The sequence below is a fragment of the Ovis aries genome, chromosome 5 (genome assembly GCF_016772045.2).
Source record: "Ovis aries strain OAR_USU_Benz2616 breed Rambouillet chromosome 5, ARS-UI_Ramb_v3.0, whole genome shotgun sequence".
Lineage (NCBI taxonomy): Eukaryota > Metazoa > Chordata > Mammalia > Artiodactyla > Bovidae > Ovis > Ovis aries.
The window spans coordinates 58,458,012-58,480,791 of NC_056058.1; the positions used below are offsets into that span (position 1 = coordinate 58,458,012).

The window sequence follows — 22,780 nt, forward strand, 5'->3', positions numbered from 1 at the left end:
TTTTTCACTCCTCTTTCACTTAAATGAAGAGGCTCTTTAGTTGTTCACTTTCTGCCATAGGTGTGGTGTCATCTGCGTATCTGACGTTATTGATATTTCTCCCAGCAATCTTGATGCCAGCTTGTGCTTCATCCAGCCCAGCATTTCACATGATGTATTCTGCATATAAGTTAAATAAATAGGGTGACAATATATAGCCTCGACATACTCCTTTCCCTATTTGGAACCAGTCTGTTAGAACCATGTCCAGTTCTAACTGTTGCTTCTTGGCCTGTATACAAATTTCTCAGGAGGCAGGTAAGGTGGTCTGGTATTCCCATCTCTTTAAGAGTTTTCCACAGTCTGTTGTGATCCACACAGTCAAAGGCTTTGGCATAGTCAATAAAGCAGAAGTAGATATTTTTCTGGAACTCTCTTGCTTTTTCAATGATCCAATGGATGTTGGCAATTTGATCTCTGGTTCCTCTGCCTTTTCTAAATCCAGCTTGAACATCTGGAAGCTCACCGTTCATGTACTATTGAAGGCTGGCTTGGAGAATTTTGAGCATTACTTTGCAAGCGTGTGAGATGACTGCAATTGTGGGGTAGTTTGAGCATTCTTTGGCATTGCCTTTCTTTGGGAATGGAATGAAAACTGACCTTTTCCAGTCCTGTGACTACTGCTGAGATTTCCAAATTTGCTGGCATGTTGAGTGCAGCACTTTCACAGCATCATCTTTTAGGATTTGAAATAGCTCAACTGGAATTCCATCACCTCCACCAGCTTTGTTCATAGTGATGCTTCCTAAGGCCCACCTGACTTCACATTCGAGGATGTCTAGGTGAGTGATCACATCATCATGGTTATTTAGGTCATGAAGATCTTTTTTGCATAGTTCTTCTGTGTATTCTTGCCACCTCTTCTTAATACCTTCTGTTTCTGTTAGGTCCATGCCATTTCTGTCTTTTATTGTGCCCATCTTTGCAAGGTCTTTGCCATCTTCACAGTAATGATTAATTATAGGAATTAATTAGCTGTTAATGTGAGCTCTATGAGGGCAGGGTCCTTCTTACCTTGTTCACGATTCTTTTCCAGCATCTAACATAATGCTTTGCATGTAGCATATGTGCAAAAAAATGTCTGCTGAGATGATGAATAAATAAAAAGAAAAAATACAAAGATCACAGAGTAGAGCTGGGTAAGGCCACTTTCAGCTCCAGGATTTTCCATTTCAGTGATTCCTATTTTAGGGACAGAAACATAGACTTTGTCACTATTCATCATTTCCTTTGCTTTTACCCTTTCTGCAGTCAGACCCCCAATTCTGTTAACTGTTAATGAAAAATGTATCTTGGGTGGCTTCTTCTCCAATATCCTGTCATCTCCTGTAAGAGCTTCCTGTCTCTCCTCTCATCTCTCCAGCCTCCCATAAGACCTATTCTCTATTTGTCTAAAGCAGTGGTTCTTGAATCCAGCTGGAAAAATCGTCATCTTCCAGGGATCCTACTGAAAATATACCCCCAGAGGTCTGGGGGTCTGGAATGAGGTTTGGGAACATGTACTTTTTGCAAAGCTTGCAGGTGAGTCTGATGTGGTTGGTGTTTTCGTGCACAGGCTTATCAGGATCCTTGACCTTGCTCAAACACCTCCCTTGGTTACTTGCTCTAGCACTGCCTTTCACACTTTTCAACCAAGTGAAATTCTAGGGTTTGGTCTGTTACCCAAAGTGGATTCTGAAAGCTTGAAGTGTCTCATTTTATCTAAAGCCAAACAAATTTCTAATATCATCCATAACATACCTGAACAAACACCCCCCACCAAAAAATCTTTGTGCAGTGGACTTGCAGAGACACACCGTGTTTTTCTCAAGGTTTCTTCCCTAACCCCACCCTGCCCTCCACCATGGACTCCCAGGGTATAGGTACTCTAGCCTGAGAGGACAAACCTCCAATAAATGTGCCAAGCACACAGTGCCAGCAGAGAAGTGGATTTGGACATAGAAGCAGAAATACCGTGTCCTAGCGAATGGCTCAGCCACTCACTTCTGCAACATAGGTACATACATTTTTATAAAGTTTTTAACTTCTAGAAGCCTTTTCACATTCACCAATTGTGTCCATTCCCACATAGTGTCGGGGTTGTTAATCATAGAGTGCTTCCTTTAGAGCTTGGGCAGCTCTGGCAGTCATGTAGGTTCTCACTCAGCAGTCACCCACAGCGGGGTCACTCTGGGCCAGAAGGAACCTGTGTAACAGCAGGGATACTCAGAGAATTGACCACTAAAATCCTTTCACTGGGACCCTTTCAGCCTTGAGGTTCTCTTCAATGACTTAACTCTGGTAAAAGCCTTGTGAAGTGGTCAGGTGAGACATCCTCCCAGTTAGACGCAAAAACTGAGGTTAAAACGATGCCTCTGCTTTTCCCTCTCCCTGAGAGCACGCGCTCAGCATCACCTCTATGAAAACAATCTGCCACATCCTCCCTGGACCTTCCCTCTGAGTTTGGGTTACCACCACCCTCCTCAGTTTCAGTTCTTAGAATATTGTATTGTACTAACTTAAATGCCTCCTCTGTGTCTATATGAAGCCTGTGCTGTGAGACTGTCTCTACATCTTATTTCCAGGGTCTAGCACATAACAGATGTTTAATAATAATTGCCAACTGAGCACTCACCATGAGTCAGGCAGTTTACATATGCACATTAAGCCATTTAGTCCTCTCAACAACCATGAAGCTGATGCAGTTTGACTTTCATGTGTATAAAATATGCCATTAATTTTATTGAGGGAGAAATTCCATCCAAAAATGTTGCCAGCAGTTGTGAGAGGACAGTATCTGTACAATGTGTAGTTTCTATTTTTTAAAATCACAGCTAGGGCATGTATATGAATTAGAAAGATGTAAATATAACTTTGTGTTAAAAATTTTGTAGTTTATGGCAAAATCTGGTTCTGTGGTAGACTGATAAGTACAGTCCCTGTGAAAGCCTGTTTGTGGCCCGTGTCAGTGTGTGAATGCACAATAATTTGAAGTTTTGGATATATTTGTGATATTTATCTTCCCTGAGCCCTGCAGTCTCATCACCACACCTCCCAACAGAATTCAATGGGAATGTTCATCATGACTTTGCCATCTGTTGCATTTTATTTACTGTAATTTACTTTCAGTACCTACTTTAAAATGTGTTGTACATGTATTTTTTTTAATATCCTAATTTTACAGATGAAAAGATTAAGGCCTAGACAATTTATATACCCAGCCCTGCCCACCTCCAAACCTAAGTTTTTTTTACCATCGCTCTCCACTGCTTGTCCATTGGAGAGAGGCATTCCCAGGTCTACTACATGAAGGACTTGCCAGATAAGCCACAAAGACTTAACAGGTGAAGATTTCAAGGTGGGAAGCAGGGGAGGGAAAGGGAATCTAAGCAGTTCCAGGAGGGACAGCTTCCATCAGTGAATGGTACGGCCAAGCAGCTGGTGTGGGACATCGTTTCTTACCCTTCACACTCCTCCCACTGTGGCCCTTGTAGTTCTGGTGTTTAGAATTCAAGAAACATTCATCCTCCTGGAACTGGCAAAGATCCTGCCCCAGGAGGGCCCAGGCAGGGTTTTGTCCTCCACCTAAAATTCCATTCGGGGAATCCCAGCCACACCCCAAGTGGGGGTGGAGGCGCAGAGCCTTTCAGCCCTGATTCTTCTCCCTGCACAGCTGTGAGGCTGCAGAGGGGGCAGAATGTGGCACCACATTGCAGTCATTCCAGCTCTGGGGAATTTACTGACAGAACATCCCACAGGAGGCAAGCTCAGGAGCTTTTTATAGCCCTCTAAGAACCTAGGGGAAAACTCATCTCCTGAGAGGGGATAAGTGGGGCACGTGTCTTTTCTGGGCACCATTCCCTCAATCATGCAATCTCAGATGCCCACAAGCCAAATCAGGATAAGGGGTATGGCTAAGTGAGCAGTGTGGAGTGGGGAAAGCATGTTCGCTGACCAAGGTACAGGGATCCGGGCCAAATCCAGTTACTTGAATCTTCTCCTCGGGCTTCGGTTTCTTCACCTGTCAGGTCGAAGTGTTATTACGGCATGGGTAGCAGTACATCTTGGTTGTCAGACCAAATCCAGACCCCCACATCTTTTTGTAAATAAAGCTGTACTGGCCCACAGCCATGTCCATTCATTATGTTTTGTCTATGGCTGCTTTTTTGCCAAAAGAGCAGAGTTGAGTAGCTGCAACAGAGGCCCACATGTGGCCTGAAAAGCCTAAAACATGTACTATCTGGTCTTTTACACAAAAGTTTGCCAACCCCTGAATTAATCTGTAGAGTTTGGGAGTGTCTGCCTGGAGTACTGTGGTGAGAAAGATTCTGAGGGTGTGTCCAGGCTGAGGAATGAAGCCCTGTCCTCAGATCATTCAAGAGTACGTACTCAAGACTAATATTTGGAAAGGCCCCAGAATGCCATTTACCAGTGTTTTTCAAACTACATTTAGCCTCAGAATCCTTCTGCAAATAAAATCTTAAACAAAGAGTTGCTCTGGGGGAAGTGGGAATGAAAATACTGAGTACAGTCCACTCCATCTTCCTACTCCCAAGGCAGCCCCCAGAGAAGCCTCCCAGACCCCAGAGCTCCATCTGCAGAACATAAACCGCCTGTCTAATCCTATGCCTCTCACTTTACAGCCGGGAAACCGAAGCTCAAGGGGTGGTGTTGAGCCTAAGGTCACATGATGGACTCCCAGTCAGCCTTCCCCAGAACCACTGACATGGTCAAGAGATGTCAGTGGAGCACAGAGCCTGTCCACTGGTCTTGGGGGCCTCAGGGCTGCCACTGGTACATGACTGGCCTTACATGCCCTTGCTGACCCAGCAACCCCAGGGGTTCAGGGCTGGGACATCGCTGACACTTGCCCATGCTTCATAGTGATCTAGTCAAGACTTAGAAAACTTTTTTCTGAGACCACCAGGATCAAAAGAAAAAACTCAAAATTGAATTGTACCATATTCTTAAAAATATTTCATTGATACCAAACATACCTTTGAAAGAACATCGTAAATTTGCTACATCAATTTGTTCATTTTTTCTGTTTTCTTTTTTCAAAAAGCTATTATTTAATAGATAAAATATCTTTAAATCAGTGAAATCTTAGAATGGAGAAATTATGATAATTTATACTAAGGCTTTTTTTTGAAGATTGAATCAGATTTATTCATTTGTAGAATAAATATTTATTCTTCCTGCCCATTCTTGTTGAAGAGTTTGCAAAGGGTAGATCCAGCCGATATGAAACCAAGTGGGATTTTTTTTTTTTTTAAGCTTTACTTGAAGCAAAAAGAAAACTGATCTAGGGGTGTGCTGGGAAGCCAGAGGGACCGATCGCATTTCCTCACCTCCAGCCAGCAACCAGCTGTAGCTCTAAGGGGTAAGAGGGGGAAGCATAGGGTTCCTACACCCCAAACCTCCTAGTGAGGCAGAAAAACTAAGACTCTGTCACCAATGCCTGTGACATGAAGTCATATCTGGTTAGTGTCCATCAAAGAGAATACATAAAGGCTCAGAAGACTCAAAGGACACTTTTTAGCCAGGAACCTCAGAAACACTGGGGGATCAGCATTCTAAGTAGAGACAACGGCCAGTAAAAAGGGGAGAGGCACAGAAGCCATGCTCGGAGCACAAGTTGGTCAGTGTGCCTATAGCCCAGAGAAGCAGGCAGAGGTAAAGTGGAGCCTCGAGTAGAGCTTTATCCTCCAGGTCCACAACTGCGGGTGTGACTGGTCACTAATAATAGAGACAGCACACTGTGGGAGCTGAGTGCACTGGCTGCGGTGTCAGGTTGCCAGGGTCTGAATCCCCTCTGCTCCTTCTATTTAATACTGGGTCTCAGTTTCTTCAGCTAAAAATGGAGATAACAATCTCCTGTCTGACTATGGGACAACTGGATTTCTGCAAGAAAAGCAATCAGCATGCAGGAAGCACACAATTAAAAAAAAAAAAGCCAATGTTTAAACAACACTTCTATAAATGATCTCCTTTCTTTAAATGATCTCCTTTCTTTAAAAATCAGGATGGATTCCTCTCACTTCTTGCCTGCCCATCCTGGAAAGGGATGGAATTACAGAGGGAAGAAACCACAGGGAGTATAGGGAGCATATGAAGCTCTTTCATCATCTGAGTCACAAAGGAAACTGGTGTCTGGGCCCTGGGGAGCTCTGAAGAGGTGTGAGCAGGAGGGGGTTATGCTGTGTGTTGCCACTTGGGGAAAATTAAAGCTCACATTAGAGTAGAAAGGGAGAGATTAGAGAAAGGAGACCAGTTAGGAACTGCAGCAAATACTGCATATGAGCAGCAAACTTCGTAAGACTACCTCACCTTCCTGTTTAAGAACAGAAAAACATAAAGCTTCATACTCTGTCCATTTTCAAAGAGAACATGTAGAATTGTTGATCTCATGGGAGAGCAGAGGAGACATCTGTCCAGGGCTCTTCAAGACTCAAGACAGTCATTTCCGGGACCTTTAAACATCATTTTCTCAATCTCATCCCCAGCTCTGCAGGCAGGAAATCACTCTAGGCATCTCCCAAAGGCTCTCGGGGGTGCCTCGGCTCCCTGTGGGCTGCACTCACAGGGGCCTGGCCCAGAACATAATCCAGGGTTAGCACTGGAAGGCTTTTGCAAGCAATGGGAAGGAAGGAAGAGAGGGAAGAGGGTGGACTTACCACCTGGGTGGCCATTCTGAGCATAACCTTTAGCCTCCCACCTAGAATGTCTAGACTAAACTCTGGGAGATACCTGAATCCCCTGTGATTACTAACAACATGAACAACATTAATAGTAACAACCAACCTTTGCAGGAGGTCTCATGTGCTTGGCACAAACCTTAACACTTTTTCTACGTGATCTCCCTTTCTGCTCACCACAGCCTTGTGACATGAGTGGTCTTATTACCTCTGCCTCACAGATGAGAAAACTGATGTCACCTGCTTGGGGTCACTGGGCTAGGAAGGACAAATCCCAGGTGTGATTCTGTGTGCTTCTCACCATAGTCACCCAGTGTCACAATTACCCACTATACTAACTCACCCCCACCTTCCTGGCCAAGAGGCAGTCCGCCAAGACTCAGCCACTCTCGGAAGGGATAGCTGGCTCTCTTCTTAGTTCAAATTTCTGGAAAGTTCCTACATACAGTGGACCTAATAATATGGTCTTGGAGCTGCCACCACTGGTCTGGACTGTCCTCCAGAGCCCCAGAGAACACGTCTGCCTCTTCTTGCCTCTTCCCCCATCCCTGTAAGCCCTTCTGCTCCTGGAGATGGCTGTCACAGGCAGAATTAGCGGCCCTCTCCCTGACCTGTGGTTGTTCCTCTGAATTCTGGGCTGTTAGTTCATCTCTCTGCAGTGCATCTGCTTTGTGCCCATTACGGTACTGGGCACCAGGCAGTAGCAGCAGATATTAATCAGGCATCATCTCTACTCTCACAGTTCACACTTTAATGGAGGTCATTGAACAAACTGTCTGCCCTGGAGGCTCTTAACAGGTAACCTCACCTGTCCAGAAGAGGAGGACAGGCCTCCTGGAGGAAGTGGCCTCTAAACTAATTCTCAAAGAATAAATGGGCACCGTCTAGGGAATAGGGCAGAGTTTAAATAATGACATTAGTCAGTTTGGTATGTGTCAGGAACTGTTCTAAGCAGTTCATATAACACCTCGCTGGACCCTCATGACAGCCCTGTAAGGTGTAGTTATTATTATTATCCCCATTATTCAGATGTGGAGACTCAGAAAAGTGAAGTAACCTACCCAGGGTCATATAGTAGCTGGAGAACAAGACATGCAAAGGAAACACCACAAGCAAACAGTAGTGGGGTGGGGTCTCAGACATTGAAAATAGGTAATAAATAGTAAAAAAAAAATTTAAAAAAAAGTTTTTAAACTCTACTGAACAGAACAAAGATAAATACACTGTTCCCATCAGTGCAGCCTGAGGCCTCTATTGATAATTTTATAATTCTTTAATCACACAAAGGTTTCTATGGGCTGAGGTTTCTACAGGTTTCTATGGTCAACCTAACCCTTGCTTTTCTGAATAGGGATGCTCATCTCTTGAATCCTACACACGTTCTGTTGTCTGATTGAGCGAAAGGGGGAGCAGATGACACACGTGTGATCATTAATCACAACATACCAATTTATAAAAACTTCCATTTACAGACTGTTTACTATCACTTTTCACAGATACTGTCAGGTCTGAGTCTCACAACAGGCCTGAGAGGTAGACAGAGCAGTTACCATCCCTCCACTTTAATGATGAGGAAATAGAGGCAACTTGCCTGAGCCCACACAGCCAGTAAGTATGGAGCCTGAGCCCTAGGTTTTTGGCTCCAGCTCCTGTGTTTTCCCCTCTACACCAAAACACAACAAACAGTGAGGGCCAGAAAGATGTGAACCTGGCACCTATGACCTCCAGCAAGCTCTTCAGCCTCTCTAGGCCTCAGTTTCTTGTCAGTAAAACTGAGATAAGAAGAGCTCCTACCATATGCAGTTGCTGCAAAGATGAAATAAACATAATAGGCACAGAGTGTTAGCCATGGAGAATATTCTCACAGTGGAGTATCACACAGCACAATAAATGAACACAATGACAGGCAACGATATGGATAAACCTTTAGCAGTATCACAGTAAGAAAAAAGTACAAAAAAATTACCAATAATATTATGCCCTTTTAATAAAGTTTCAGTTCAGTTCAGTCACTCAGTCGTGTCCGACTCTTTGAGACCCCATGAATCTCAGCAAGCCAGGCCTCCCTGTCCATCACCAACTCTTGGAGTTTACCCAAACCCATGTCCATTGAGTCAGTGATGCCATCCAACCATCTTATCCTCTGTCATCCCCTTCTCCTCCTGCCCTCAATCTTTCCCAGCATCAGGGTCTTTTCAAATGAGTCACCTCTTCACATCAGGTGGCCAAAGTATTGGAGTTTCAGCTTCAACATCAGTCCTTCCAATGAACACCCAGGACTGATCTCCTTTAGGATGGACTGGCTGGATCTCCTCACAGTCCAAGGGACTCTCAAGAGTCTTCTCCAACACCACAGTTCAAAAGCATCAATTCTTCGGTGCTCAGCCTTCTTGACAGTCCAACTCTCACATCCATACATGACCACTGGAAAAACCACAGCCTTGACTAGACGGACCTTTGTTGGCAAAGTAATGTCTCTGCTTTTGAATATGCTATCTAGGTTGGTCATAACTTTCCTTCCAAGGAGTAAGCATCTTTTAATTTCATGGCTGCGATCACTATCTGCAGTGATTTTGGAGCCCAAGAAAATAAAATCTGACACTGTTTCCACTGTTTCCCATAAGTGATGGGACCAGATGCCATGATCTTCGTTTTCTGAATGTTGAGCTTTAAGCCAACTTTTTCACTCTCCTCTTTGACTTTCATCAAGAGGCTTTTCAGTTCCTCTTCACTTTCTGCCATAAGGGTGGTGTCATCTGCATACCTGAGGTTATAGATATTTCTCCCAGCTTTTATAACAACTAAAATTTTTAAATTTTTATGGGTAAATCTAGTTGCAATCTATAAGGGAAAACAAGGGTGTGATGAATACAGCATTCAGGATGACAGACTGGGAGAGGGTAAGCAGAAGCATGAGATCATAGTTAGATGCATGATATTGTCTAGATCCGGGATTCTGCTTTGAATGGTGGACTTGTCGGCGCTTACTACATTAGCAAAAATAACTGACTACATAAATAAATAAAAATGAAGCATGCATGGACCAATGATGACAGTATCTCATGAATCAAGGATTAGGATTAATCCAATTTTTGTCCAGTTGAGGTCCTAATTTATTAAAGAAATATAAGTGTTAGGCCCACATTGTAAAATGTGTTCAATAAACGTTCACTGTCATCATTGACTATTATTATCAGCATTATTCGCAAACCCCTAGCCAGACATCCTCAGTGTCTGTTGCAGGCAATTGGTGAGATAGTTCCTCAAACTTCTCAGAATGGTAAGCCCAGCTCCATCTAGGCCTCAGACCAGGCGCCCATCCTGTGAAGGGACACTAGTGGGGAGTAGTCATGAGTGGCTCACTGGTGGTTCTACCAAGCTTCGGAGATAGGGAACCTCTTTTAGAAGAAGGTGGCCAGAAAGAATTACGATGCAACAGTTAGAAGTTTAGGCCCTAGACTTAGGTCTAGGTTCTTTTTGCCACTGCAGCACACCAGGCTTCCCTGTCCATCACCAACTCGCCTTTAAACAAACAATTGTGCCTCTCTGAGCCTCACTTGGTTTATGTATAAAACAGAGGGTAAGAACAGTAACTACCTCACAGGGCCATTATGAGAATTAAATGAGGTAATCCATGCAAAATGCTTAGCATAACATCTGGAACATCACTTAAGAGCTCAAAAACACTCCCTGCCTTTATCATCCGGTATCCCAGGCCACTCCATTCAGTGAAGGAGACGGTAGGGACTTCCACCAAGCGGAAACAGCTGCCATCTTGTGTGTGAGGGCTGAGCATGTGTGTGTCACAGTTTTCCACTTCCTCCTGGAACCATTTCCTTTGTAAGCCAAACAGGGAGGAATCTGCACACAAAGGAACAATTCTGGGAGAATCCAGCCCCACTGCCAAAAGCTATTTCCTTGCCCCACCCGACTCTTGTCTGGAAATGTCTTGATGAGGGGGAACTACCACCTCCCTGGCCACCCAGGGCTGAGAAACAAGGTGTTCAGAATGAGAGCTGTCCTGGTGGATGACAAGACATGGGCAGAGCTGCTGCTCAAAAGGCCATTAACATACAGGGCTTCCATGAGCTTGTCACCCTGGCCCACCTCCCAGAACAGAGTCACCCCAAAACAGCCCCACAACCTGCTTCCCCACTGACCTGCCACCTCCCTGACCTTTTACCTTCCTGAAATAAGAGTACATCACAGAACTGTGCTACAGAGGATCCCCAGTAAGAATCCCCACAGTTTACAAATGCTTACCCCACCATTGCCCACTTTGCCTCCCACAAAGGATTCCCACACACAAGGATTCTAAATCCCTTCTTCCAGAAGAGGAAGATGATGCTCTGAGGGGCTGATTTACCCAATTCCACACTAGCAAGTGGGAGGAGTCAGAATCCAAACCAGATACTCTCCTCAGTTCAGTTCAGTCGCTCAGCCATGTCCGACTTTGCAACCCCATGGACTGTAGCACGCCAGGCTTCCCTGTCCATCACCAGCTCCCAGAGCCTACTCAAACTCATGTCCATCGCATCAGTGATGCCATCCAACCATCTCATCCTCTGTCGTCCCCTTCTCCTCTCGCCTCAGTCTTTTCCAGCATCAGGGTCTTTTCCAAAGAGTCGGTTCTCCTACCAAATCCCAAATCCTCCACTCTTCTTTTCCACCTCCCTCAGGATTTCTGGGTTTCTCTCCCAAGGAGTCAAACTGTACTATTCTCTTCAGCATAAAGGATATTCCGTTTCCTCCGTAAGCTGTAATTATCACACACAAAAGCCTTTCAAGGTGACCTCGACAACCCTCTGCCTGCCTCACACAGGAGCTATATATAACTCCTGGAAAGCAGTCAGCACAAGGCATTGGCTTTGCAGCTGTGTTTCTTTGCTGCTCCTTTTCTATTCTTTTCCAGCCCACATGAACCACAGTCTTCCCTGTATGCTCTGGGACAACAGGATGTATTTGTTTTAGCAATCAACAATGCTAGTCCAACCAGTGAGGTCCCCTCCAATGTCCTGCCCACTGTTTGGCCTTCATCTGGACTCTGTGAAGTGCTTGTAAATTCAGAGAAAGGAAGTGAGACATCTTCATGGCCCCAGATGGGTTGATCTGCAATAACTTGGAAGAAACTGGGCAGAGGAACGAGGCATTTCTGTACCCATGAAGTGAGGGGTCAGTTCCCTCAGCCTCACCTGTGTGGCTGGGGGCCTCGCTGCAGAGTTAACGCAGGACTTAGCATAGATGGACACAGCATTCTGAAGGAGCACTGGGAGAGGCATCTCCAAATGGCCTCAGAATTCTTCCCATTCTGCAGTCCTCAGTTCCCACATCTGTAAGAATTAAGTTATGAATTTCATTAAGACTTTACCAAAATTCATAATTTAATTATGTAAAGAACACATGTAAACCTCTTAAAGCAGGGTATGACATATAATAGTAAAGGAAGAATGATGTTAACAGCTAACATGTACTGAGTATTTACTATGTGCCAGACTCTATTTTAGGCACATTCTCACTGTACTAGGGCCCATTGTTGAGGTAGATAAGCTTCACAGGTCACCAATGATGTACATCAGGCAGTTATGTAATTATCCCAAAGGTATAAAGCTAGAAAATGGAAATAAGACTTAAACTCACATAGTTCCTGTATTAATGTTACTATGTTAGGATTAAAATCCACAAACTACAAAACATGCATCACTAAACCAACTGGAAACCATATTCACATGAGGGGTACAAGTTCAAACAAACAGGGTTTGGGGAGCTTAGCCACATGAGACAAAAGGGCTTCTGCTCCCTTTTGTACCCTGGGCTTTTTGCTACCTGTTTTGGGCTTGTTTTGGTTTTTTTTTTTTTCTTTCAAGCATCTTTTTTACTATCCTGAGTCACCATGAGAACAAACATGGTTAACTAGACATTAACTAGCTGTTGTTGTTATTTAGTCACTCAATCATGTCCAATTCTTTGCAACCCCCCGGCCTGCAGCATGCCCAGGCTTCCCTGTCCTTTACCATCTCCTGGAGCTTGCTCAAACTCCTGTCCATCGAGTTAGTGATGCCATCCAACCATCTCATCCTCTGTCATCCCCTTCTCCTGCCTTCAATCTTTCCCAGCATCTGGGTCTTTTCCAATGAGTCAGCTCTTCACATCAGGTGACCAAAGCATTGGAGTGTCAGCATCAGTCCTTCCAATGAATGTTCAGAATTTATTTCCTTTAGGATTGACTGGTTTGATCTCCTTGCAATCCAAGGGACTCTCAAGAGTTGTCTCCAACACCACAGTTCAGGAGCATCAGTTCTTCAGCACTCAGCCTTTCTTATGGTCCAATTCTCACATCCATATATGACTACTGGAAAAACCATAGCTTTGACCAGACAGAACTTTGTTGGCAAAGTAATGTCTCTGCTTTTAAATTTGCTGTCTAAATTTGTCATAGCTTTTGTCTAACTAGCTGTTGGACTTTATCAACTCTTAAGAAAACTTTGCTTCAAGAATTTACTCATTCCACAAATACTTAAGCACATATTCTATGTCAGGCACTAGCAAAAGCTGGCCCTATCCTTACCCTCAAGGAGTTAAGGCTCAAGTGGGGGAAACAGATGCTAATCAGAGATAGACGTATTTAAATACAGCCATCCTCTGGGATCTGCAGGGAACTGGGTCCAGGACCTTCACCAATACCAAAATCCTCAGATACTCAATTCCCTCAGTCAGTCCCATGGGTTCTGCATGCTCAAGTTTTTCATCCAGGGATCCATCCAGAGAGCCAGTGAAAAGTGTAACATTTCACCATAAGAAGTATCACAGGGAGAGTGATGCTATGACAGCATAAAATAAAGGGAGTGTATGTGGTCAGGAGGACAGTGAAGGTCTGTGAGAAAGTCATGAGTGAGTAGAGGGCTGAAGGGGGCCATTACTGGTTAGGAGGAGAAGGGAATTCTGACAGGAAGAGGGAACCACATATGCAGAGACCTGGGGTTAAGAGGCTGAGGAACAGAGCAGAAAGCAGCCTGGACAAAGGTGTCTGGAAGGGCATGCAGGGTTGGAAGGCCACAGAAAAGTCTCCTCTTTCCTTCCTTCCTCCTACCCAACTGTTGAGACCACCTCTACTAAGTATACTGCTTTCCTTTCTAAGGTGAGTTAACTCCCCACTGCTATAATGGGTCATACCTCACTGACATGCTAGGCTGTTAAAACAATTTACTAAATGTCATCTCTAAAATCATGATCAAAAGGTTTTAAAGGAATGTACTACTTCTTTCTCCAGGTAAGGAACCTTTATGAGATAGAAATTGGGTTATTTTGCAGTCGGGAAATGAGAAAGGAAATTTGAGTAAATGAAAAGACAAACTGCATACCCTTCATAAAACCACATTCTGACAACTCTTCCTATTTTTCATTTTTCAAACATACTGTTTGCATTTTCTCTGACTTTGATAGCAAAGAAGGATGAGTTGTTTTTGTCCTAAAGAGGCTTGTCAAGTACTGAAGTGGGGAAAAGAGAAATTGCTTTCCTCCTACTGCTTTGCATTTAATGAAATTATAACTTGCGAGCTGTTTCCAAGCATTTTTGTAAATTTCAGAGACTAACAGGTGCCCAGGAATGAGATCACAAGTCAAAGAGCCCACCAGCTGACTAGGTAGGAACCCAAACAGGGTTTGTTATTCCTGTGGCTTGCCAAAGATGTATTATTTACTTGCTTTTTGTCATGGAAATTAGACCTTTTACCTTTCAGATCTCTAAATAAGTCTGACCTTCTTTGCACTGGGAGCCCATACTGGTTGTAATGAAGGGCTTTTGCTTCAAGGTTTCACTTAAGCTGCACCAGGGATGCAGCCCTGGGAACAGGTGGCAGTGCTTTTTGCTTGGGGCTTAGATTTCTGTTCTCTACCACCTCATGCTGTTTTCACTTAGGAGGGGAGGGTGGAGGAGCAGAGAGAAAACTGATCTTAGTCTTAGTTGGGTGTTTGCCAGGAACAATAAGCACAGAGTGGTATAACCTTAGATAAATTTTTAAGTAGGTTTCTAATTTTATTTGACAAACTTTTTTGCATCCCTGTGAACAGTTATCAACTCTTGGATTTCTATGCCCCTCTGTCCCACCTGGTAAAAAGAAAAAATGAAGACTTATAACAATGATTAGACTATTTCTCCCTGGTTTTTCTTGATTGGAATTCACTGTACCTCCCTAAGGCTCACCTAAACCAAACAAGATCAATGAAATGTATTCATGGTTCTAAATAAAATCTAGTCATAAAAGGAAACCCTGTCCCGATGCCCCGTCTGCCCACGGATAGCAGAGATGACCTGGACTAGGAGCAAAGATGGGAGGTGGGTGCGGTAGGAACTAGTGATTTTTCCTGGGATGGCAGGGACAGGATTCTGGGCTGTATTACTGCCCCTCCAGCTGAAAGATGCTGTCCCTCCACATGGCATGGAGGGAGTCCTTGGGAGGGGAGCACTCTGAGAAAAGGGGCTCTACCGCCTCCAATGGCCATAACTGCACAAGCTCAGTGTCAGGCCCAGGGCTGTGAACAGTCCATGTGGGGAGGGGCTGCTTGCAGAATCCCACAATGTCCTCCTGCCCTGGGAACTCCCTTCCCTTGTGCCTAGCACACCTGAATCTGTTGGGGGGTTACACAGATGAAGAGAACACCATTGAGTTCCCTGAGCACCACCATATGTATCTTTTTATTTCATCTCTACAGCGATCATGCGCAGAAGCTACTGTTTTACCCCCACTGTTTATAGATGAAGAATTGAACGCTAAGGAAAGTTAAGACATTTCCCCAAGCAGAAAATGGCAGAGCTGGGTGGGGCCCAGATTGTGTATACCCTGAGCTCTCAGCCATTCTTCTATGACTTATCTAAGCATTAAACCTAGTGTAAATTTAACACTAGATATTCTTATTTTCAATTAGTTGTGTGACTGTAGCTAAGTCAGATAAACTCTTGAACCCTCACGTTCCACATCTTTAAAATCAGAGTGTTGGCCTGGGTCATCAAAATATTCAATGAATGGATGCTTGCTGGGCATCTGCTGTGATTGAGGCACAGATTAAGACATGTCCTCACAAAGTCTGTTACCACAACTATGGCAGATCTGTCACTAAATACTATCTGGTCAATACTCTGGAGTGTGCACAATTCTGGGGAATATTAGGAAGCAGCAACAACAATAATATGGCCCTGTTGATGGCTCCAGGCACAGCACCGAACAAAGTGCTCTGCAAGCATCATCTTAACCTAGTTAGGCTGGGATCCTACCTAGTATTCTCACTTTACAGATGAGAAAACCATGGCTCAGAGCTCTCTAATGTGCCCATCTTTGTCCAACTCGGAAGTGGCAGCGCAAGAAGTCCAGCTCAGAGGTCTTACCCCAAAGCCCTAATCACTGTGCTCTCCTAAGCAAGCCTTCATGTCCCAGCTAGTTACAGTCGTCTGCAGGGGCTCTTATTCCCACCTTCACTCAGTTGTTTCAGAAAGAGATGTCTAATGACAATTTTTTAAGGAATGAGGGAGGTCTTCCCACAATCTTTATGTTCACGGACATGCCCTCTAGTAGGTTTTCTGGGGGTGTGTTTTTCAGAGGTTGAACCTTGGAATCACCTGGAATACTCCTTAGAAATATAGATTCCTGGGTCCTAGTACATAGCCTACTGAATGAGACTCTCAGATAGGAGGTCCAGCAAACCCCTGGGAGAGGTATGACCATTTGTCATAAGCATTATATCATTTTATATATATATATATATGATTTCTCTCCAAATTAAATTCTTTGATAGCTTAAATCCTTGTGGTTTGAATTATACGGTGTTAAAGATGAAGGTACTCTCAAAGGCCCATCTGTGTTCACCACACCTGGAAGCTAGCTTTGGGGGAAGAGTTCCTTATCATCTTTAAAGAACAGAGCACTGGCCAAAAGCTTTCTTGTAACCACGATGTAGAAGCTTCTCCCTGGGATGACGTTCTGCTGGTAAGTCAGGTATAAGCTTGAATCACTTGTTTTTTTCCTCTGAGATCGACATAGTTAGGGCTCTAAAGTTCAGTGGGCTCAGTGGAGAAAGGCCCACTGAGCAGGATCTCAGCCCCACAATAAGGGTCTCCCACTCATCCAGTGAGAGGACTTCCAGATCAAGACCCCCAGTGACTCAGCTCAGCAAGCAAGCTTTGAGGGGCCATCCGCCTCCTCCCTGCCCCAACCTGGCCTCCCTTTCTCTGAGCCCAAGTTCTCTGATAGAGGATTCGGGAGTCACAGCGAAATGCAAGCTTTGAAGTCAGAGAGCCTGACCTTACAGCTTACTGGCTGGGTGACCTCAATTCTCTAAGCCTCTGCTTCCTCCCTCATAGAACACAGAGACACCTGTGTGGTTTGTGAGGATTAAATGAGATAATGTGCATTAACTGCCCAGCATAATGGTAACTGCTCAGCTCAAGGAACGGTTCTTGCCCACTAAAGCTACAAGCTGAGCTTTCTCCCAGGCTCACGCTCCCTCCACCATCTGCTGCCTACCACTTCCTTACAGGCTCCAGAAACCAATGCCACCAGGAAGGAGCAGCTCCTCACTCCCTATGTGCTTCTCCCAGATTCACTCAGCTCCCTCCTTTGCTCTATTTGGACTATTGTGATCACAGCTCAGTTAAACGAAAAACACTTAGAAGTCAAGAGCCCATGTTAGAAATCCTATCAAGTACCAGGAAAAACAAAAGCAAAAAAAGGTGTTATAATGTTTGGGTACTTAAACTCGTGTTTTTAAATGCACGAAACTCACTCAGAAACTACCTGTCCTCACTTTAGAAGCAGGAGAGCTTTTAGAAGCCAGAATGCTGCCACAAGAGGCACTTGCTGATAGCAGCAAGAGGAAATCTGTGAGATAAAACCTCACAGACAAAAGACAGGGAGATGGGAAGAGGAGGAAGGAGGGAGAGACGGACAGACAGACTGATTTAAGGAATACAAAGGCTTAGCAATCTGAGATCATTTATTGAAGGACAGCGATTCTCAGAAAGATGTGGCTGGGGACAGGAATGCTTGGGGGTCCCCAAGATGCTTTCCAGGGGTACCCCCAAGGTCACACCTACTTTTACATAGTACTGAGACCTTACATGTCCTCTTCACTCTCATTCTCTTATGGGTACACAGCAGAGTTTTCCAAAGGCTATATGATGTGTGACAGTGCAGTAGCTTTCAAGGTTAATGGGATGTGTGACTATGTATTCTTTTCAATTTTTCCAGTGTTTTTAATTCAAGCTTTTCTCAGTTTTCAGTTCAGTTGCTCCGTAGTGTCCGACTCTTTGTGACTCCATGGACTGCAACACTTCAGGCTTCCTGTCCATCACCAACACCTGAAGCTTGTTCAAACTCATGTCCATCAAGTCAGTGATACCATCCAATCATCTCATCCTCTGTCGTCCCCTTCTCCTCCCACCTTCAATCTTTCCTAGCATCAGGGTCTTTTCCAATGAGTCAGTCCTTCACATCAGGTGGCCACAGTATTGGAGCTTCAGCATCAGTCCTTCCAAAGAATATTCAGGACTGATTTCCTTTAGGATGGACTGGTTGAATCTCCTTGCTGTCTAAGGGACTCTCAAGAGTCTTCTCCAACAACACAGGTCAAAAGCATCAATTCTTCAACACTCAGCTTTATAGTCCAACTCTCACATCCATACATGACTACTGGAAAAATGATAGCTTTGACTAGATGGACCTTTGTCAGCAAAGTAATGTCTCTGCTTTTTAATACGCTGTCTTGATTGGTCATAGATTTTTCTTCCAAGGAGCAAGCATCTTTTAATTTCATGGCTGCAGTCACCATCTGCAGTGATTTTGGAGCCCAAGAAAATAAAATCTCTCACTGTTCCCATTGTTTCCCCATCTATTTGCCATGAAGTGATGGGACTGGATGCCATGATCTTAGTTTTCTGAATGTTGAGTTATAAGCCTACTTTTTCACTCTCCTCTTTCACTTTCATCAAGAGGCTCTTTAGTTCTTTGCTTTCTGCCATCAGGGTGGTGTCATCTGCATATCTGAAGTTATTGATATTTCTCCTGGCAATCTTGATTCCAGCTTAGGCTTCATCCAGCTTTGCATTTCACATGACGTACTCTGCATATAACTTAAATAAGCAGGGTGACAGTATACAGCCTTGATGTACTCCTTTCCCTATTTGAAACCAATCTGTTAGAACTATGTCTAGTTCTAACTGTTGCTTCTTGGCCTGCATACAGATTTCTTAGGAGGCAGGTAAGGTGGTCTGGTATTGTCCGATCTCTTTAAGAATTTTCCATAGTTTGTTGTGATCCACACATTCAAAGGCTTTAGCAGAGGTAGATTTTTTTTGGAACTCTCTTGCTTTTCCGATGATCCAGTGAATGTTGGGAATTTGATCTCTGGTTCCTCTACCTTTTCTAAATCCAGCTTGAACATCTGAAGTTCACGGTTCACATACTATTGAAGCCTGGATTGGAGAATTTTGAGCATTACTTTGCTGGCGTGTGAGATTAGTGCAACTGTGCAGTAGTTCGAACATTCTTTGGCATTGCCTTTCTTTGGGATTGGAATGAAAACTGACTTTTTCCAGTAATGTGGCCACTGCTGAATTTTCCAAATTTGCTGGCATGCTGAGTACAGCACTTTCTCAGCAACATCTTTTAGGATTTGAAATAGCTCAACTAGAATTCCATCACCTCCACTAGCTTTGTTCATAATGATGCTTCTTTGTTCGTAATGATGTTCACTTTGCATTCCAGGATGTCTGGTTTAAGGTGGGTGATCACACCATTGTGGTTATCTAGATCATGAAGACCTTTTTTGTATAGTTCTGTGTATTCTTGCCACCTCTTCTTAATATCTTCTGCTTCTGTTAGGTCCATACCATTGCTATCCTTTATTGTGCCCATTTTTCATGAAATGTTCCCTTGGTATCACTAATTTTCTTGAAGAGATCTCTAGTTTTTCCCATTCTATTGTTTTCCTCTATTTCTTTGCATTGAGCACTAGAAGGCTTTTTTTATCTCTGTGTTATTCATTGGAACTCTTCATTCAAATAGCTATATCTTTCCTTTTCTGCTTTGCATTTCACTTCTCTTCTTTCCTCAGCTATTTGTAAGGCCTCCTCAGACACCCATTTTGCCTTTTTCCATTTCTTTTCTTGGGGATGGTCTTGATCACTGCCTCCTGTACAGTGTCACGAACCTCCGTCCATAGTTCTTCAGGCACTCTATCAGATCTAATCCTAATTGAGATCTAATTCTTTATTTTAAGTGATGTTAAACTCATACTGGTTTCCCAGTATGTATGAAAGGGATTAGCACAGCTGGAAATAACTGTTCAATACACGTGAGCTCATATTATTGTGCACAAGTGATTGGCAAGCTGCAAAGAGGGACAATACTACTTCTATAGAGAAGTCAGTCTTTGGCTCTAAGGCAAACCAAGTCCCAAGATACTGCTTTGGGACAGAGAGACATTGATGACATCATGGTCTTGGTATGCTTCAGTCTTTTTGAAGGACTCTGCTCTAGGCTTTGCAACTCTGTGTGGTCTCAGACCAGCAGCGTCAGTTTTAGCTGGGAGCTTGTCAGCAATGCAGAATCTCAGGCCCCATACCAGACCTCCTGAGTCAGAATCTGCATTTTGACAGAATCCCCTGGTAATTCCTTATATACACTCAAGTCTGAGAAACACTGGTATAGCACAGAGAAAAGAACAGCAACAAGAGTTTTGGGCCAGGGGTGGGAAGGGTTAATGTTTAGTTTGGCTCCTGTCAAGTCACCGGAAACAGAAGGTTCCAGAGATTGAAGTGTATAGACTGATGGGACAGGAAGGCTTCCTTCCTGCCCTGTGTCCTGGACAGCCAGAGCTCCTGCCTGGGACCTGCACTGACCCTTCAGCTCAGTGAGGAAGGACCCTGGGCCTGCAGAGCAGAGGGCAGGCTGGGACAAAGAGAGGGCTCAGTGCCTCTGCTCAGACTAGCTGGAGGCTCAGTCCTCAGGCCAACCCCAGATGAGGTCTGAGGAGGAGGAGCAGGGAGCAGGGAGCCGGAAAAACGTCACAGTTAACTGAGCAGGGCTCTCCCACGGGACGCTGGTGGCCAGCGCTGGGACAGCTGTGTGAGGGCCTCTGAGGTCTCTGTGTTGCCCTGGGCCCTGTCCTCTGGCTTCTGCTTCCCCGAGCCCTGCAGGGTGAGGGTGGGGCCCAGACCCTGAACACAGCCATGACCGTGCTCCACGGGCTTCCTCCTCAGTGCTGGAGCAGCTCCTCCCCGAGCTCACAGGGCTGCTCAGCCTCCTGGACCACGAGTACCTCAGCGACACCACTCTGGAGAAGAAGATGGCCGTGGCCTCCATCCTGCAGAGCCTGCAGCCCCTCCCAGGTCAGCCGTCAGCATGCTGCCCAGAGCTTCTCAAGAACTCTCAGTAACTGCCCAGGGCCTGCTGGTAGGAGGAAGTAAACCTCACAGCATGGCAGCTCAGCTCTCTTCATGGTCTAACCAGCGTCCCCATGCACTCCAAGCTTCGTCCACCATAGCCCTGGCTGTGCTCCTTGTCCTCCTCCACCCCTGGCCCTCTACAAACTCACACAACACACATGCCATACATACTCATGTACACACCACTACCACACACTCACACACACATACAACATGCTCACATAGACCTCACACAGTAACACATCACACATAATGCACCCCCATGCTCTATCACACACAACACACTCACTCATCACATACACACAGCATATATGCACAACACTCACACACACTCTGACAGACACATCACATACACATCACACTCTCCTGCACTCAGATGCATGCTCACACACTCCCTCCTGGCTTTATGGGTAGTGCGCCTGCCCCTCCATCTCCACTCAGGCCCTCCCTCTACTCCCCACAGCCTCTCTGCCTCACTGTGTTCTCAGCAGCAAAGCTTCCTCCTCTGCTCCAGCCTTTCCCCAACTTCAAGAGAGCCCACAAGATGGTATGTGTAAATCAAGAGCTCAGTAAACTCTAAAGGGGCTGTGTCCTATCCCGCGGGGTTGGAGGGGTCTGAGTGACATGGGGGGGTCACCACTGGGTGAAACTGAGCCTCACCTCCCAGGGACAGTGTCCTCGGCCACTCTCACAGGACTGCTGGCGAATGAAAGGGCCAGCAGTTTGCCGACTGGCCCCCAGCTGTCCCCAAAGCAGTGCCTCTACTTTGTCCTCTATATTGGGCTCTGGGCATCCTTTCGCTCAGAGAAGGAGATCCTCAATAACAATGGAAAAAAGGAAACAAAGTTTGAAAGCTCTGGAGATGATGTAGGATATGCACATGCTTTGCAACCTGAGTGCTGTGTCCTGTGCGGGACAGAAGTCTGAGTGGGCGGGGGGGACTAGCCACCCTTGGCGGCAGCAGCAGCAGTCCTGGGCCCCCATGCCCCTCCTCACTGCTGGCCTGCTCTCCCCTTCCTCACAGCCAAAGAAGCCTCCTACCTGTATGTGAACACAGCGGACCTCCACTCTGGGCCCAGCTTCGTGGAGTCCCTCTTCGAAGAATTTGGTAAGCTACTCTGAATCTGTCCCTCCAGCTCATGCATGTCATGCACGTCTACCACCTCAGTCTCTAGAAGGGTCCCCTGCATCTGGGTCTGGCGCTAACATTACGAAATTGAGTCACCTCAGAAAAGTCCCTTTGCCTCTCTGGGCCCTGTCAGGTCTGAAAGTCTAGTCAAAATCCATAGTTACAGGAAATCACCTCGAGATTTGAGGAAGGGTAGGGATGAACACACAGGCTGAAGAATGCTGGCAATAGGGCCTTGTCTCGTCTGCTGCTAACATCCATCTTAGTAGCTGCCTGGTCTCTGAGTTGAGCGGTCCGGCAGCTCAGCAGAAAATGGAGCTGTGAGGGACCAGCAGAGGCACCTAGAATATGGGAGCAGCCAAGCCAGGCCGCGTGCAGGGTGTGTGCGATCCCTGATCTATCCCAAGGGAGAACGGCACTATACAACACAGGGAGAAAGCTGTGGGTCAGATGAGAGGATTCATGGACTGACAGACTTAGGGTAAATACCGTGCCTTCATT

At 45.2% G+C, this 22,780-nt stretch overlaps 1 protein-coding gene and 1 long non-coding RNA gene across 14 annotated transcripts in view; one reads left to right on the forward strand and one right to left on the reverse strand.

Moving 5' to 3' along the window:
• Nucleotides 1-22,780, reverse strand: part of LOC105606707 (uncharacterized) — a 108,285-nt gene that overhangs the window by 45,745 nt on the left and 39,760 nt on the right. For 5 of the 11 annotated variants that reach the window (XR_006059988.2, XR_009600895.1, XR_006059995.2 and 2 more), the window contains one exon: nt 11,909-12,046. This is a non-coding gene — a long non-coding RNA (uncharacterized LOC105606707). Of the gene's footprint in view, nt 1-1,053; nt 12,047-22,780 lie in introns of all 11 variants that reach the window. The other 6 variants (XR_009600899.1, XR_009600902.1, XR_009600901.1 and 3 more) reach the window with 2 other exon arrangements.
• AFAP1L1 (actin filament associated protein 1 like 1) overlaps nt 1-22,780 on the forward strand; it is a 71,601-nt gene that overhangs the window by 12,007 nt on the left and 36,814 nt on the right. The window contains exons 2-4 of one of the 3 annotated variants that reach the window (XM_042250651.2): nt 20,965-21,093; nt 21,614-21,697; nt 22,175-22,258. In XM_042250651.2, coding sequence (XP_042106585.1) covers nt 20,965-21,093; nt 21,614-21,697; nt 22,175-22,258 — 297 coding nt within the window. Of the gene's footprint in view, nt 1-20,964; nt 21,158-21,613; nt 21,698-22,174; nt 22,259-22,780 lie in introns of all 3 variants that reach the window. The other 2 variants (XM_042250650.2, XM_004008954.6) reach the window with 2 other exon arrangements.